Source organism: Harpegnathos saltator, unplaced genomic scaffold, assembly GCF_003227715.2.
Source record: "Harpegnathos saltator strain DR-91 unplaced genomic scaffold, Hsal_v8.6 scaffold844, whole genome shotgun sequence".
NCBI classification, from domain to species: Eukaryota; Metazoa; Arthropoda; class Insecta; order Hymenoptera; family Formicidae; genus Harpegnathos; species Harpegnathos saltator.
In genome coordinates this window covers 1065877-1078152 of record NW_020230698.1, presented here as the reverse complement: position 1 = coordinate 1078152, position 12276 = coordinate 1065877, and the positions used below count along the sequence as shown (strand labels likewise).

General features: G+C 36.0%; 1 protein-coding gene across 3 annotated transcripts; it reads right to left on the bottom strand.

The window, feature by feature from the left end:
• Positions 1–1878: 1878 nt before the first annotated feature.
• Positions 1879–7573, bottom strand: LOC105182733 (myosin-10). 3 transcript variants are annotated; one of them, XM_019841250.2, is made up of 3 exons: positions 7367–7573; positions 6100–6157; positions 1879–5200 (listed from the first exon to the last, which is right to left on the bottom strand). In XM_019841250.2, exon 3 carries the CDS (start codon positions 5135–5137, stop codon positions 3896–3898), a length of 1242 nt encoding a protein of 413 aa, XP_019696809.1. In that variant the 5' UTR covers positions 5138–5200; positions 6100–6157; positions 7367–7573; the 3' UTR covers positions 1879–3895. The 3 variants fall into 3 exon arrangements, with proteins under 3 accessions (XP_019696809.1, XP_011138686.1, XP_011138689.1); XM_011140384.3 differs by lacking the exon at positions 7367–7573 and adding an exon at positions 6802–7180; XM_011140387.3 differs by lacking the exon at positions 7367–7573 and adding an exon at positions 6496–6578.
• Between the last annotated feature and the right edge of the window lie 4703 nt (positions 7574–12276).

Sequence of the window (12276 nt, the reverse complement as noted above, 5' to 3'; positions counted from 1 at the left end):
AATAGGATTATCACTAGAGGAACAACTAAATTAAATATTTCTCTAATAATCTCATGAGTGAGTTATTCAACAACGAAAGGATTTTGCGTCCTTTTTATATACATAATACCTACATTTTTCATGATAACTTTGCCTGAAAATGTCTCTTTTTGATACAGCGATTAGCGAATTATTCGACTTATTCGCAAGTTCTCGCGAAATCGAAGCTGTACAAATTATTCATATCTACCCAGTATGATTAAAATATAACCGAGAGATGTAGAATAATAAAAACACGATGAAAAAGGAATATATAAGAAATATAGTTTTATAATATTCAAAAACATTAACAATTTATACATTATATCGTAAGCTAAGGATTATCGCTCAACGTGTATGAATTTTACGTTAAGTAACAATACTAATACAATAATTGATGTCTCGTTAATGGATAAACTCTAATTTTGATATTTCTTGTAAAAGGGATACTGTGTATTACGTATTTTACATCCGCGATAAAATTACACAAATTAACAATAAAACATCTTAATAAAACATTCATCGTCATTTTTATCAATGCATATCCTATCCTATCTAAAGGAGAGGCGAAAACAAATAAAATAGGGAAATTAATAGCATTAATTACGAAAATTAATATCTCAAGACAGACATCTGTCCTAACAGATGAATCATGATTATTAAAGCGCAGCTAAGGCTCAATTTCATTTGAAAGGAGGACTTGAGACCTGAAATATCGCGTAATCTGTCAGCGAAAATTATATGCTTCAAGAAGATTCACCTGTTTCTCCTCATCTTATTCGACAGTTATTAATAATCTTATAGCAGCAAATGCTTTCTGAGTTGCTATGTAATTGCTATGTATTTGTAATAATATATTCGTAATAACATTAGTACACAGAAATATTGAGATAAATAATGCAACAGATTTGATTCGATTAATTTTTACGCATTAATAACACATAAATTAGTTTTGAAAATAATTAAAATAAATAACGATACGAGATGCGATACGAAAAATCGTCATAGGAAGAATTAAACTATATAGAAAGAATTAAATTATATATTGTTACATTTCCCGCACAGATAATGAGGAATAAGTTTTAACGCGACGACATGATCTTGTATATTTTGTAAATTACATTTAAAAATTATATATTATTATTTCAAATTACATTATATATATTATTTATTTCCAATTACATTATATATCGATCACAATTATAGATAATTGTTGAGCAATGTGGGAATGACGACGTTTACCATTTCATTCAACTAAACCTGCAAACTATGAAATGTGATTAACAATTTACAAGGTCCTGTCCTTTGAGTTACCAGTATCAACTTAACTAGGCCACCCTGTCCGGCGTGGCATATTCCGCTGTTGTTGATTTAATGCCACATTTCTGGAATGCGATCAAAGGAATGAGATACGAGATTATTCCTTTACCCGCTTAAACCTCTTGGGACTTTACCGTCGACTCTTGCATCCCGCTGCAGTCCATTGCATTTTCATGCGCGAACGCGCTCTTTCGATGAGCCTTTTCTGAATATATATCATCGACAGAATTTTTTTCTACTTCCGCTCTCAGTTTTGTGCAAAACAAATGTTTGAAAAAAAATATAAAGATTTACTGGTAACAATCTAATAACAATAATAAAAGATACGTTGCGTAAATGTTTAAAATAATTCAAATAATTAGTAACCTCATAACTTTATAAATTTATAGTCGTTTTGATATATAACAATAAGATAAACGATAAGCTTCTACACGACTAAGCACAACGAGCTCATCACGTTTAACATCAAAACTCATTCACGGCGGCACTGAAATTAAAATTCATTAATTATTCGTTAATTATTCAATGAAGCAATCAACGTCCATGCAGAAGCATTCAGTTTCGAGAATTTATTATAAATCTCGTAAATTCCTATGTACACTCTTGGATATGCTTCTAAAGCTCCTACTAATTGAACAAGTATAAAAGTATGTCTAATGATTACTCGTTTAGTCCTGAATAATTATTAATCTAAATTCTTTTTCCTTCGTGATATTAGTGAGAAAATTGCCTAGTTTGTGTGCCTCATAAATTGGACATTTTCCTCACAATACATTATGTACGTCTTTAGTAATTAATAACTACTTCGGACAGGTCTAAACGAATAGATCGACTGACACCGAAAAATTACTTTGGTCGAATTGTCTTAATCGTTCCTAACTCTCATTTACCATATACGATGGAAGGTCAAACGGATACAGCTGGCTTAATATATATGCGTATATCCGATAACAAAATTGAATATAAAGGCGATATAACGCCTTTAACGGATGACACAAAGATATACCTACATTTATGGCAGATGAAAAAAAGCTTTGAATATGCAAATTGTTTAAAAAATGTCGCATACGAAATGAGATCCTTCTGTCAATATATGTATACATATATATCTTTCTCTTTGTCTTCTGCCATTCCTCCTATTTCGCTTAAGATACACTGTATGATAATATACAGTTCTGTATCTATACCGTACACACACAACTCCTTACAGCTGCAAAAGACATGTTTGTAGTGGTAGACATTAATGAGTATTCTTACACCGAATAAGTTGCACAGACAATCATCGCTTTCCTAAATAATATGAAAACTATATATTGGTTAATTAAAGAATTACATATATATAACATTGCAATAATTGTTGTATCTCCTGTACGATGGATATCATATCTGTGATAGTCAATAAAAATATTTCAATAGAACGAAATAAATCTCGTCAAGAGCTGTTGGCATCCGTAAAAACGAAAGTAACACTGCAACTCATCTCATAATAACGGCTTGCTATAACTAGAAAATTATGATTACGTTCATGTTACAATTAGCTTTCAAAAGTCGATCGGAACAGTTCAGTCGTGTACAACATATATATCGCGACATTTTCGATAAAATCCTTGTAAAAGGACAAAATAACAATTTTAACGAAATGCAAATGTACTTCATTAACAACTAAAAACAAAGAGATATGTTTCTTTATAGCATTACATGATATATACTGTACGTGAATAAATGTCATGTATAGAGCAGGAATTTAACAGAAGCTTCGTGTAATCACAACATAATATGTATAAAATAATATGTAAATTATTCTCAAGTGAATATTCTGTTAGATTAAGATGAAACGTTACATATTACGGAGAACTATTTCTACTTATAATTAACGAGAGAATAAAACCTATTCATCTGCGTATTTATCACGCATAAATCTATCTAGGGAATTACATTTGAGATAAATACAAATTATACGCGATACATAAATTAAGATATGTATCGAAATTAGATACATATTACATTTCTATACATGTAGATTTAATTATTCTATATTATGCCGGTATTAAATCGGTAAACTTTATAGAATAGAGTCTTTGCTTGTACGATAGTCATGTAAAAAGTTGAAAGAATTGTACTCTTGACATCATACCACACATTTTACTCTTTCCCTTTCAGATAAGCTTGTCCCCAGATTAGTGAATTAGTGAATATAAAGAACATGTTATAATTTTAAAAGTCTACACGGTGGGAATATTGGGCTATATTAAAATTTAGTCGGTAAAAATACGCACATTATTATTATTTAATGTTTCTCCGTAAAGAACACGAGAACTTTCAAAAATTGTAAGAATTCATAGGAAAAATGTACCCTCTCCCCTATTCGGGCAAATGTTAGGAACGTGAGAAAACGATCTCTTATTTTGGGTCTTAATCTTTTGATAGAAAGCAAAATAATGTTCGGAGACGATGTACAATAGTGTCAATATTCTTGATCGTTAAATTTGTAGTACCTCACGAAAATATAGAAATTCTTTCTTTTCTATGTATTGACACGATTATTTCACGATATTTTTTACATGATGACACACCATTTCTTTGTACTTTCGGTTGATTCAGCTGTTATTTTATTGTCATCATCCTTTATCCCGCTAATATCTAACTTGGTAGATTCGAACTTATATGATGTGATATTCGGTGTAGATATCTGAATAGGTCTGCGAAAGCCTTTCAGAAGACTCATGGGTGTGCCTAAAAGGCTACTCTCAGCTTCCACTTTTTGCTTTTTAGTTGGATTCCAGATCGGTGTGTCAGTTTTGCGTTTTCTATCCAATGAGCTACCATTCGTGGGGAAGCTCTCGGACAGAGTACTATTGTAATGTAAAACTTTAGATTCTGCCCCTTCATCTTGAGGTATTGATATCATCGATGTATTCACAAATAAAGAACTATTTGGTGATATCCTCTTCTCGTGAAAACCAAGATGACGCATTCTGTTGATCGAATGTCTTCCAGAGATGTTTCTAAGCGTCTTCCCGAACGATTCCTTTGAAAGTTGACTCATTATATCCTCTGTATTGCTTTCATCGAAGAGTTTCGAATTATCTTTGAGACAATCATTGAGCTTGATTTGTACATCTTTAAGCATTATATTTGAGTCGTAAGAAATAAATGACACATCATTTAAGGTGTCATCGATTTTTTCTTGACCCTTTAGCATATTACTTTGAGTAACGGGTTCTGACGTTTCCGATACCTCAGACGTTGTGGACTCGACAATTTCCACTGAGCTTTCGGTATCTGTTTGGAGTTCGCTTTGTACCTCATCTTTCTCATGTACACCGTTTTTTAATTCATCTTGTACAACGGGTTCCTGTACAGTTTCTTGAACTACAGCTTCTACCTTGTCATCCTTCGATTGTTTATCCTCTGGCTTTTCTTCTCCATTTTTCATAAGATCTTGTTCAACCTCGAGTATTAACTTTACTTCATTCTCTTCTTGATCCTCCACTTCTTTGGCTTCAATGTTAGAAGTATTTTCCGATAATACTCCCTCTTTTTCTAGGACAATTTCGTTCTCAGTGGACACTACTTCTTGGACAATCTTCGGAGAAGTTTCAGGTTCATTTGATGTCTGTTCAGAATTAACATTAATGTCTTCTTTAGCAGTAACAGGTTCCTCGATCTTAGCAGCTTTACTGGTATTTAATAACATATCTTCCTTAACACTTTCCTCTTGGACAGAGACATCCAATTTGACAAGAGCTTCCTCCGATTCCGGCTGCATGTCTGTAGTTTTTGCTTCGAAATTTTTCATTGATAGTTTTAATTGTTTTGTTGCTTGGCTTGAACCAACTTTTGCTGGAGCCCGAAGTTTGCTCTACAACATATGTTATTTCCACATTGCAAAAATTAACCCTAACAAGTTAAATTCAAGGACATTGTGTATAATATAAATTATCTATCTGTCTAGAACAAAAAATTCACTATTTATTATTTTATTTTACTAATAATTATTTGAAGAAATTAACATTAGTAAAAAAATTAAATTTATAAATATTAATAATTATAAAACATATAAATAACATGAATATTATTGATACAACACAGTATTTACAACAAAATACATATATGACATAATATTCATAAAAATTATTCATTTTATAGTGTGAACATATTAAAAAATTATTATATAAAACGATACACCATACTGATAAGCATATCAAATTTGTAATAAAAGATAAGACTATCTTAATGGTAGTAAATTGAACAAGATTATTTTTCAAATATCAGCTATGCCATAAGAGATAAGAATATAATATTGCACAAGATGATAATATACAACATATTATACACCCAATCATGATCTTAATAATTATAAACATATTATAGCACACAGTTAAGACAACTGATCATAAATTATTTACAAATTTTGGTTAAAAACATAATTAATTAGATTATAGATTCAGATGCATATTATATTCAGCTTTAGAATCAATATTTTTTGCATAAAACAAGCATAAATTGATGAATAATCAGAAATGATAAATAATCAAATTATGCTATTAGTAAAATAATTAACTATAAATAGCAGTCTAAAAAATTTTTCAGATTGCAATACAGCCTAAAATAATTATATCATATATTTGTATAACTTAACTTTTCATAATGAAAATTGTAAATATATTATGAATACATTAAAATAAATTGATATATTAAAATAAATAAAAAAGAACTGAAAGTATATCAGATATATAGGAAAGAATTAAAAATATATACCTTAAAGTTTTTTCCAGATCCACCAGAGATGTTTTTCTGAATACTAGCCGGTTTTGGTCTGAAACAAAAACAAGATAATCATAATCAATGAAAAGATTAAACCATATGGCAAATATGGCCTTTGAGTAAGAAATACTGGTGGTGATGAGAGGTACTAATTGAAAAATATGTGAAAGAAAGTAAACCAAAGTTTCTCATGTCATCTGAGGAATAAAGATATCTCTATTTTCATATACATGCATCATTATAACACTATAAAAATATCAATTTATTCTGCTGAATCTCACAACAATGTGATTCCTATTTCAAAGTCGATTCTCTAAATTCACAAATATACTAACTACTATTTGTTCCAAAACAAAGTATATATATTATGTTTATAAATGTGTATTATACTTGAGAATATGAGACAAAGTACAGAATTTTGCAGTATTCCTAGCAGATATCAAATATTAACTCTACAAAGTACACAGCTCTAATATTCTTCTAATAGTTGAAATCTACAACAAGCACTTAAATAATTCCAAATGTTGCACCAAGTAACCCAATTTACAAACAATCTATTACTACAAATCCGCATTCCCTCACTCTGGAATCATTGGAGTCAATTGGATAGATACAAGAGAGCGTCTCACAAGCATATCCAACCGAGAAACTCTGGTGAAACTTGCAATTCGCTGTTTGCTGATTGGTTCTACAAACCTTTTCGAATTCTCGGACTCGCGCTGTCTCTCGGGCAAGCTAGATTCAGAAGCTTTCGACGGCGCGGTCGTTGCTTTGAGCCTCCGAACGTACAAATTCCTCTCATCGCCCCCAGGGGCCGCCTTCTTTGGCGTCTTACCCATGGCCACGATATGTTTTAGCGGCGTGCCTATTAATCGCGCGGTAATACTCCACGCCCTTTTTCTTATCTGGTCTTACTTCGTGCAAACGCAGTGTAAGCCCGCGTGAGATTCCCCACACTTAGTGTACAAATAATATCTCTATACCTTGCTCTTATCTCCTTTTTTCACCCTCTTACCCTTCTCTATCTTTCTCACACACTCACTCTCCCTCTCACACCTCTCTATCACTCTCACTCTCACTCTCTCTCTCTCTCTCTCTCTCTCTCTCTCTCTCTCTCTCTCTCTCTCTCTCTCTCTCTCTCTCTCACTCTCTCTCACTCACTCTCCCACTCGCTCTCTCTCTCTCTCTCTTTCACTCACTCGCTCTCTCGCCCAAAATCTCGCCTCCTCAGCTCAAAATATTAATAGTCGCCCTTTCTTACTCTCGTCGCGGCCGACTAATCGCGACGTAGGATCGCCGGTACGAATGCGGGGGGGGCCGGTATTCTTGCCGCACGAACAGAGTCTGTCGGATTCAAGCGCACGTACGCACTACGACGAAAGACGCCATGCAACGCCGAGAAACTACGACGAAACACTATGAACGTACGCACGCATGCCAGAAAATGTACGCGCGCGCGCAATATGAATGTGCGCGACAACGGTCGCGACAAGCGACACGAGAGTGTACGGTCGCGGACATAAAGGTTGTCACTTTTTTTTTAATAACTTTCGGGACGCATCCCGACTCGAGAAAGATGAGAGCTGCTGCTCCGCCTGCGGAGCACGCTTACGCAGTAATTCACAACGAAAGGCGAGAAATGAAATATACGTGGTATGACATAAGTATGTCAACAATCATTGCGTTTAGCGGAGAAAACTGCTCAATGAGCGATTAGTGACTATTAGTCCTTACTGTTAGATTCTTACATTCAGACCAATAACGTTGACAAATTATTCAACAGTTGCTCAACCGTTGAGTGTCGTGAACGCACCCAATTCTTACATTTTGAAAAATCAGCAGCGGAGGGATAGATACATAGTGCAAGTCATTCAAATGGGAATGCGCCTTTTGCAAGGTATTGAACAGGTATATGAAATTGTATGTATATGAAATTTTAAGTGAAATCGTATTTATTTAGTCACTAATCGCTCACTGAGCGGTTTTCTCCGCTGAACGCAATGATTGTTGACATACTTATGTCATACCACGTATATTTCATTTCTCGCCTTTCGTTGTGAGTTACTGCGTAAACGTGCTCCGCAGGCGGAGCAGCAGCTCTCATCTTTCTCGAGTCGGGATGCGTCCCGAAAGTCATTAAAAAAAAAGTGACAACCTTTATGTCCGCGACCGTACAGTCACCGACGAGGCAGAGACTGCGTTCCGATATTCATTGATAGTACTGCATATATATAATTTGTGTCACATATACTATAGATATTCAGCACTGGCAGTGAATATCGAAACGCAGCTAGATGGTCTGTTCTTTATAGTTGCACTGCTAAATTGGTGCAATAAGCTAGAGTGAGAAAAGCTATATTTGTCTCACTTCAACTTATTGCACTAGTTCAACAGTGCAACTACAAAGAACAGACCAAGAGAGAAACCTGAGAGCGGCCAATGGGGCCGATTACGCCGGAACGCTTATTTTTGCCAACTTCCGACGCGCCCCCTGAGAAAATATGTGCACACTACATCCGTCCTGACGGTAACGGCAAAGCATGCACGGTTCTTGCTCACTCTGCTTCCCCTTACACGAGATAGTAAGTTAAACAAGCACAGACAATTAATCCCTCTCCGTCTTTGTCACATCACCGATAAGCGTATGCGCGACAGGAGGAGACACGAGGCGAGTCAGCGGCAAATCTTATCACTAAAGCCAGCGGCACACGGTGCTTGTTTTCGTGCTGGATTGCTTGCTGGATAAAAATATTGCATTCTGATTGGTGCATTTCCATCTATCTTCAGAAATGTACCAATCAGAATGCAGTATTTTCATCTAGCAAGCAATCCAGCATGAAAACAAGCACCGTGAGCGGCTGGTTTAAGATACTCGTGAACCGCATTGAGCTGTGCTTACGCGTTTCGGAGTTAGAGACTATGAAAGATGGAAACCCAGACAAAACACGGATGTCCATTGGACGTCCGTTATATGTTCATTTTTTTTTATGAAAGACGTCCATAGGACGTAAGTTTGTCACAACTTCGGACACAGGACGTCCGATGGACGTACATCGGACGTTCTACAGGTCCGATTTCCAATAAGGACATCCCTGTTACGTCCAATTTATGTCCACGGACGTAAATCGGACATACGGGCATAAACTGGACGTGAAACGTACATCCATTGGATGTCCGATGCTGTCTGAAAAAGTGACAGGCTCCGAAATGACCGGTCATGAAATATTAATTATCAAAATATGGGTGATAAGGTTTTAATCTAGATCCAAAATAACTAAGATCCTCACAAATTGCAATGACGTGCGTCTACGCGTTATCGAGAAATTGAAGCTGATAGGTCGAGATCGACCGATGCAAAAATAACGGGTCACCGGGTATAAACTGCAAAATTATTTGCGATAAGATATTAATCTAGGTTCAAAATAAGGATGATCCGAGCCAACCATGTCGAAATGCGATTACGTGTTTTAAAGTTACAGGTCACGAAGGATGGAAAAGTGACAGGTTCGGAAATGACTTGTCATGAAATATTAATTATCAAAATATGGGTAATAAGGTTTTAATCTAGATCCAAAGTAACTATGATCCTCGTAAACCGCATCGAGCTGCGATTATGCGTTTCGAAGTTAGAGGCCACGAAATATTGGAAAGTGGCAGATTCGGAAATGACAGGTTACGAAATATTAATTAACGAAATATGAGTGATAAGGTTTTAATCTAGGTCCAAAATAACTAAAATCCTCACAAATTGCAACAACGTTGCAATTTGCGCAATTGCGCCTACGCATTATGGAGAATTTGAAGCCGATATGTTTAGATTGATCGATGCGAAAATGATAAGTTACCAAGTATAAATTAATAAATTGTATGCAATAAGAAGCTAATCTAAATTGGAAATAACGATGAAATAGATACCAAATCAGTTTAACAGAATTCAGTTACAGAATTATGAAGTCCGAAATGTTGAAATTAATGTAAAGAAAAATGATAGATCAATATATAGTCATGAAAATATTACAATGCAACGCAACGGTCGCGATTTTCAATGTGTGTGTATGTCGGTGAATACGTATCACTAGCGTACTAGTCAATCAAAATATTCTGTTCGAAACTGTCCGTTCCGTTTGAAATATTCCAAGAAGTCGGCCATGACAGAAAAAATTCCCAAAACTTTACTCGACCCTCCCGACGAACAATTTACATTTTCAGCGAATATTTAACGAAAGCTGTGCCATACCTCAATGTTTAACGATAATTCGCGGTCGAGGCTCGGCTGACGAGTCGAAAACGAAGCTCCGCGACGCGAAAACCGAACCTGCCCTTACGTAGCTGGCGCGTTGAACTTGCCTCAGTATTCGACGATTCATTTCACTTCACTTCGCGCGACGGAACGAACGTCATTCCACCATAATACACGCGCGAAACTTACTTTCGGGACTTCCGGTAACGATTTAAGGCACGAGACTCAGCTACGGCGAGTCAAAATTACAAGAAATCATGATCGACGGTTTCTCGTACACTACACAACCCGTAACCGGCGCCATAACTAAATACGAATGCAACTGCGAACAGCGCCATAAGCGGGATTTTCGGGAAGCTGAGTCGACCAATCGCGGTGATTCATTTATTCCGTAGTGGAACTATTTATCTGCATAAAGTGTACGAAGTGCGAGTGAAAGCAATCGATGATAGATCGATTTAATTCGGAGCTACACGCAGTGTAATAAAACAGTGATAATACAATTTGATTGCACTCTATTATACCCGACTGTACTGTAAATAAAATTATATGCAGAGAGAAATCTGAGAGCGGCCATCGGGCCGATTACGCTGGGACGCTTTTTCCACCGAATTCTGTTGCGTCCCCTGAGGAAATGTGTGCACATTACATCCGTCTTGACGGTAATGGCAAAGCATACACGGTTCTTGTTCACTTTACTTTCTTTAAGGAAGATAGTAAGTTAGAAAAGCACAGATGATCAATCGCTCTCCGTCTTTATCGCACCACCGATGAGCGTACGCGCGACAGGAGGCACGAGTCAGCGGCAAATCTTATCGGTAAGCCCAGGTAAACCAAAATCTCTCCTATCTTGCCCCTTCGCCTTCTCATCTTTCACACAATGGACTGCTCGCAATTCGGGAAGAAATATTTCAAGACCGCGCGGAAAACTAGCAATGATACAAAATGCGGTGTAGATGTGGATGTGGTGTCGCAGAAAAATACATAAAACGCTGAATAACACAGAAAAGCGAAAAAACACTGAAAAACACTGAACAACGTAGGAAAACGCAGAAAATTGCAGAAAAACGATAAAAAAATATAAAGAAATGCTGAATATTGCAAAAAGATGAAAAAAACGCTGAAAAACGGTGAGAAATGCAGGAAAACGCGGAAAAACACAGAAATTGCAGAAAAATGCTGAAAAACATTTTTTTTGCGTTTTTCCGCGATATTCACTTCCACATCCATATCCACATCTGCACTCTCATCTGCAACCATATCCACATTCACATCCACATCATTCACATCCACATCCTCATGCACATCATCCACATCCACATCTACACCCTCATCCGCATCCACATCCACATTGTTTTTTTCTTTCGTCTTTTTGAGTTACTCATTGTTCTTTTGTATTTTTCTGCGTTTTTCAGCGTTTCTCTGCGTTTTGTTGCGCTTTTCTGCGTTTCTCTGTATTCGCATCCACATCGACATCCACATCCATCTAGTGACATGGGTAATTCGTGTAATTGTGAATTTGAGTATCACTTCTTAACCAAACTGCGCAAAACAAAAGATCGCGGGTCTCTCTCTTTTCTCTCTTGTGCAAGTGATTTTCAAATTCACAATTATACGGATTACTCATGCTAATACGAAAAGTACTGTCGAAACGACTAAAGACCGCGTCGATTATGATTCTCGAAATCTCAGAGTCGATATGTTCGACACGGCAATACGGACGATGTCCATGAAATTTCATAAAAGTATATAATACCACGACCAAAATATGTGCCTTATTTACAAAAGATCTGCATAATAATTAATCATCAAATGAATATCGTAAGAAGTCTTTGTGATTTCGGGCTGATGAGATTTGTGGAATTTAAAGAATCTCAGCCTAATCGTTGAACTACTCGTCGAGATGGCGTTGGCATACCATGAATTTTTCC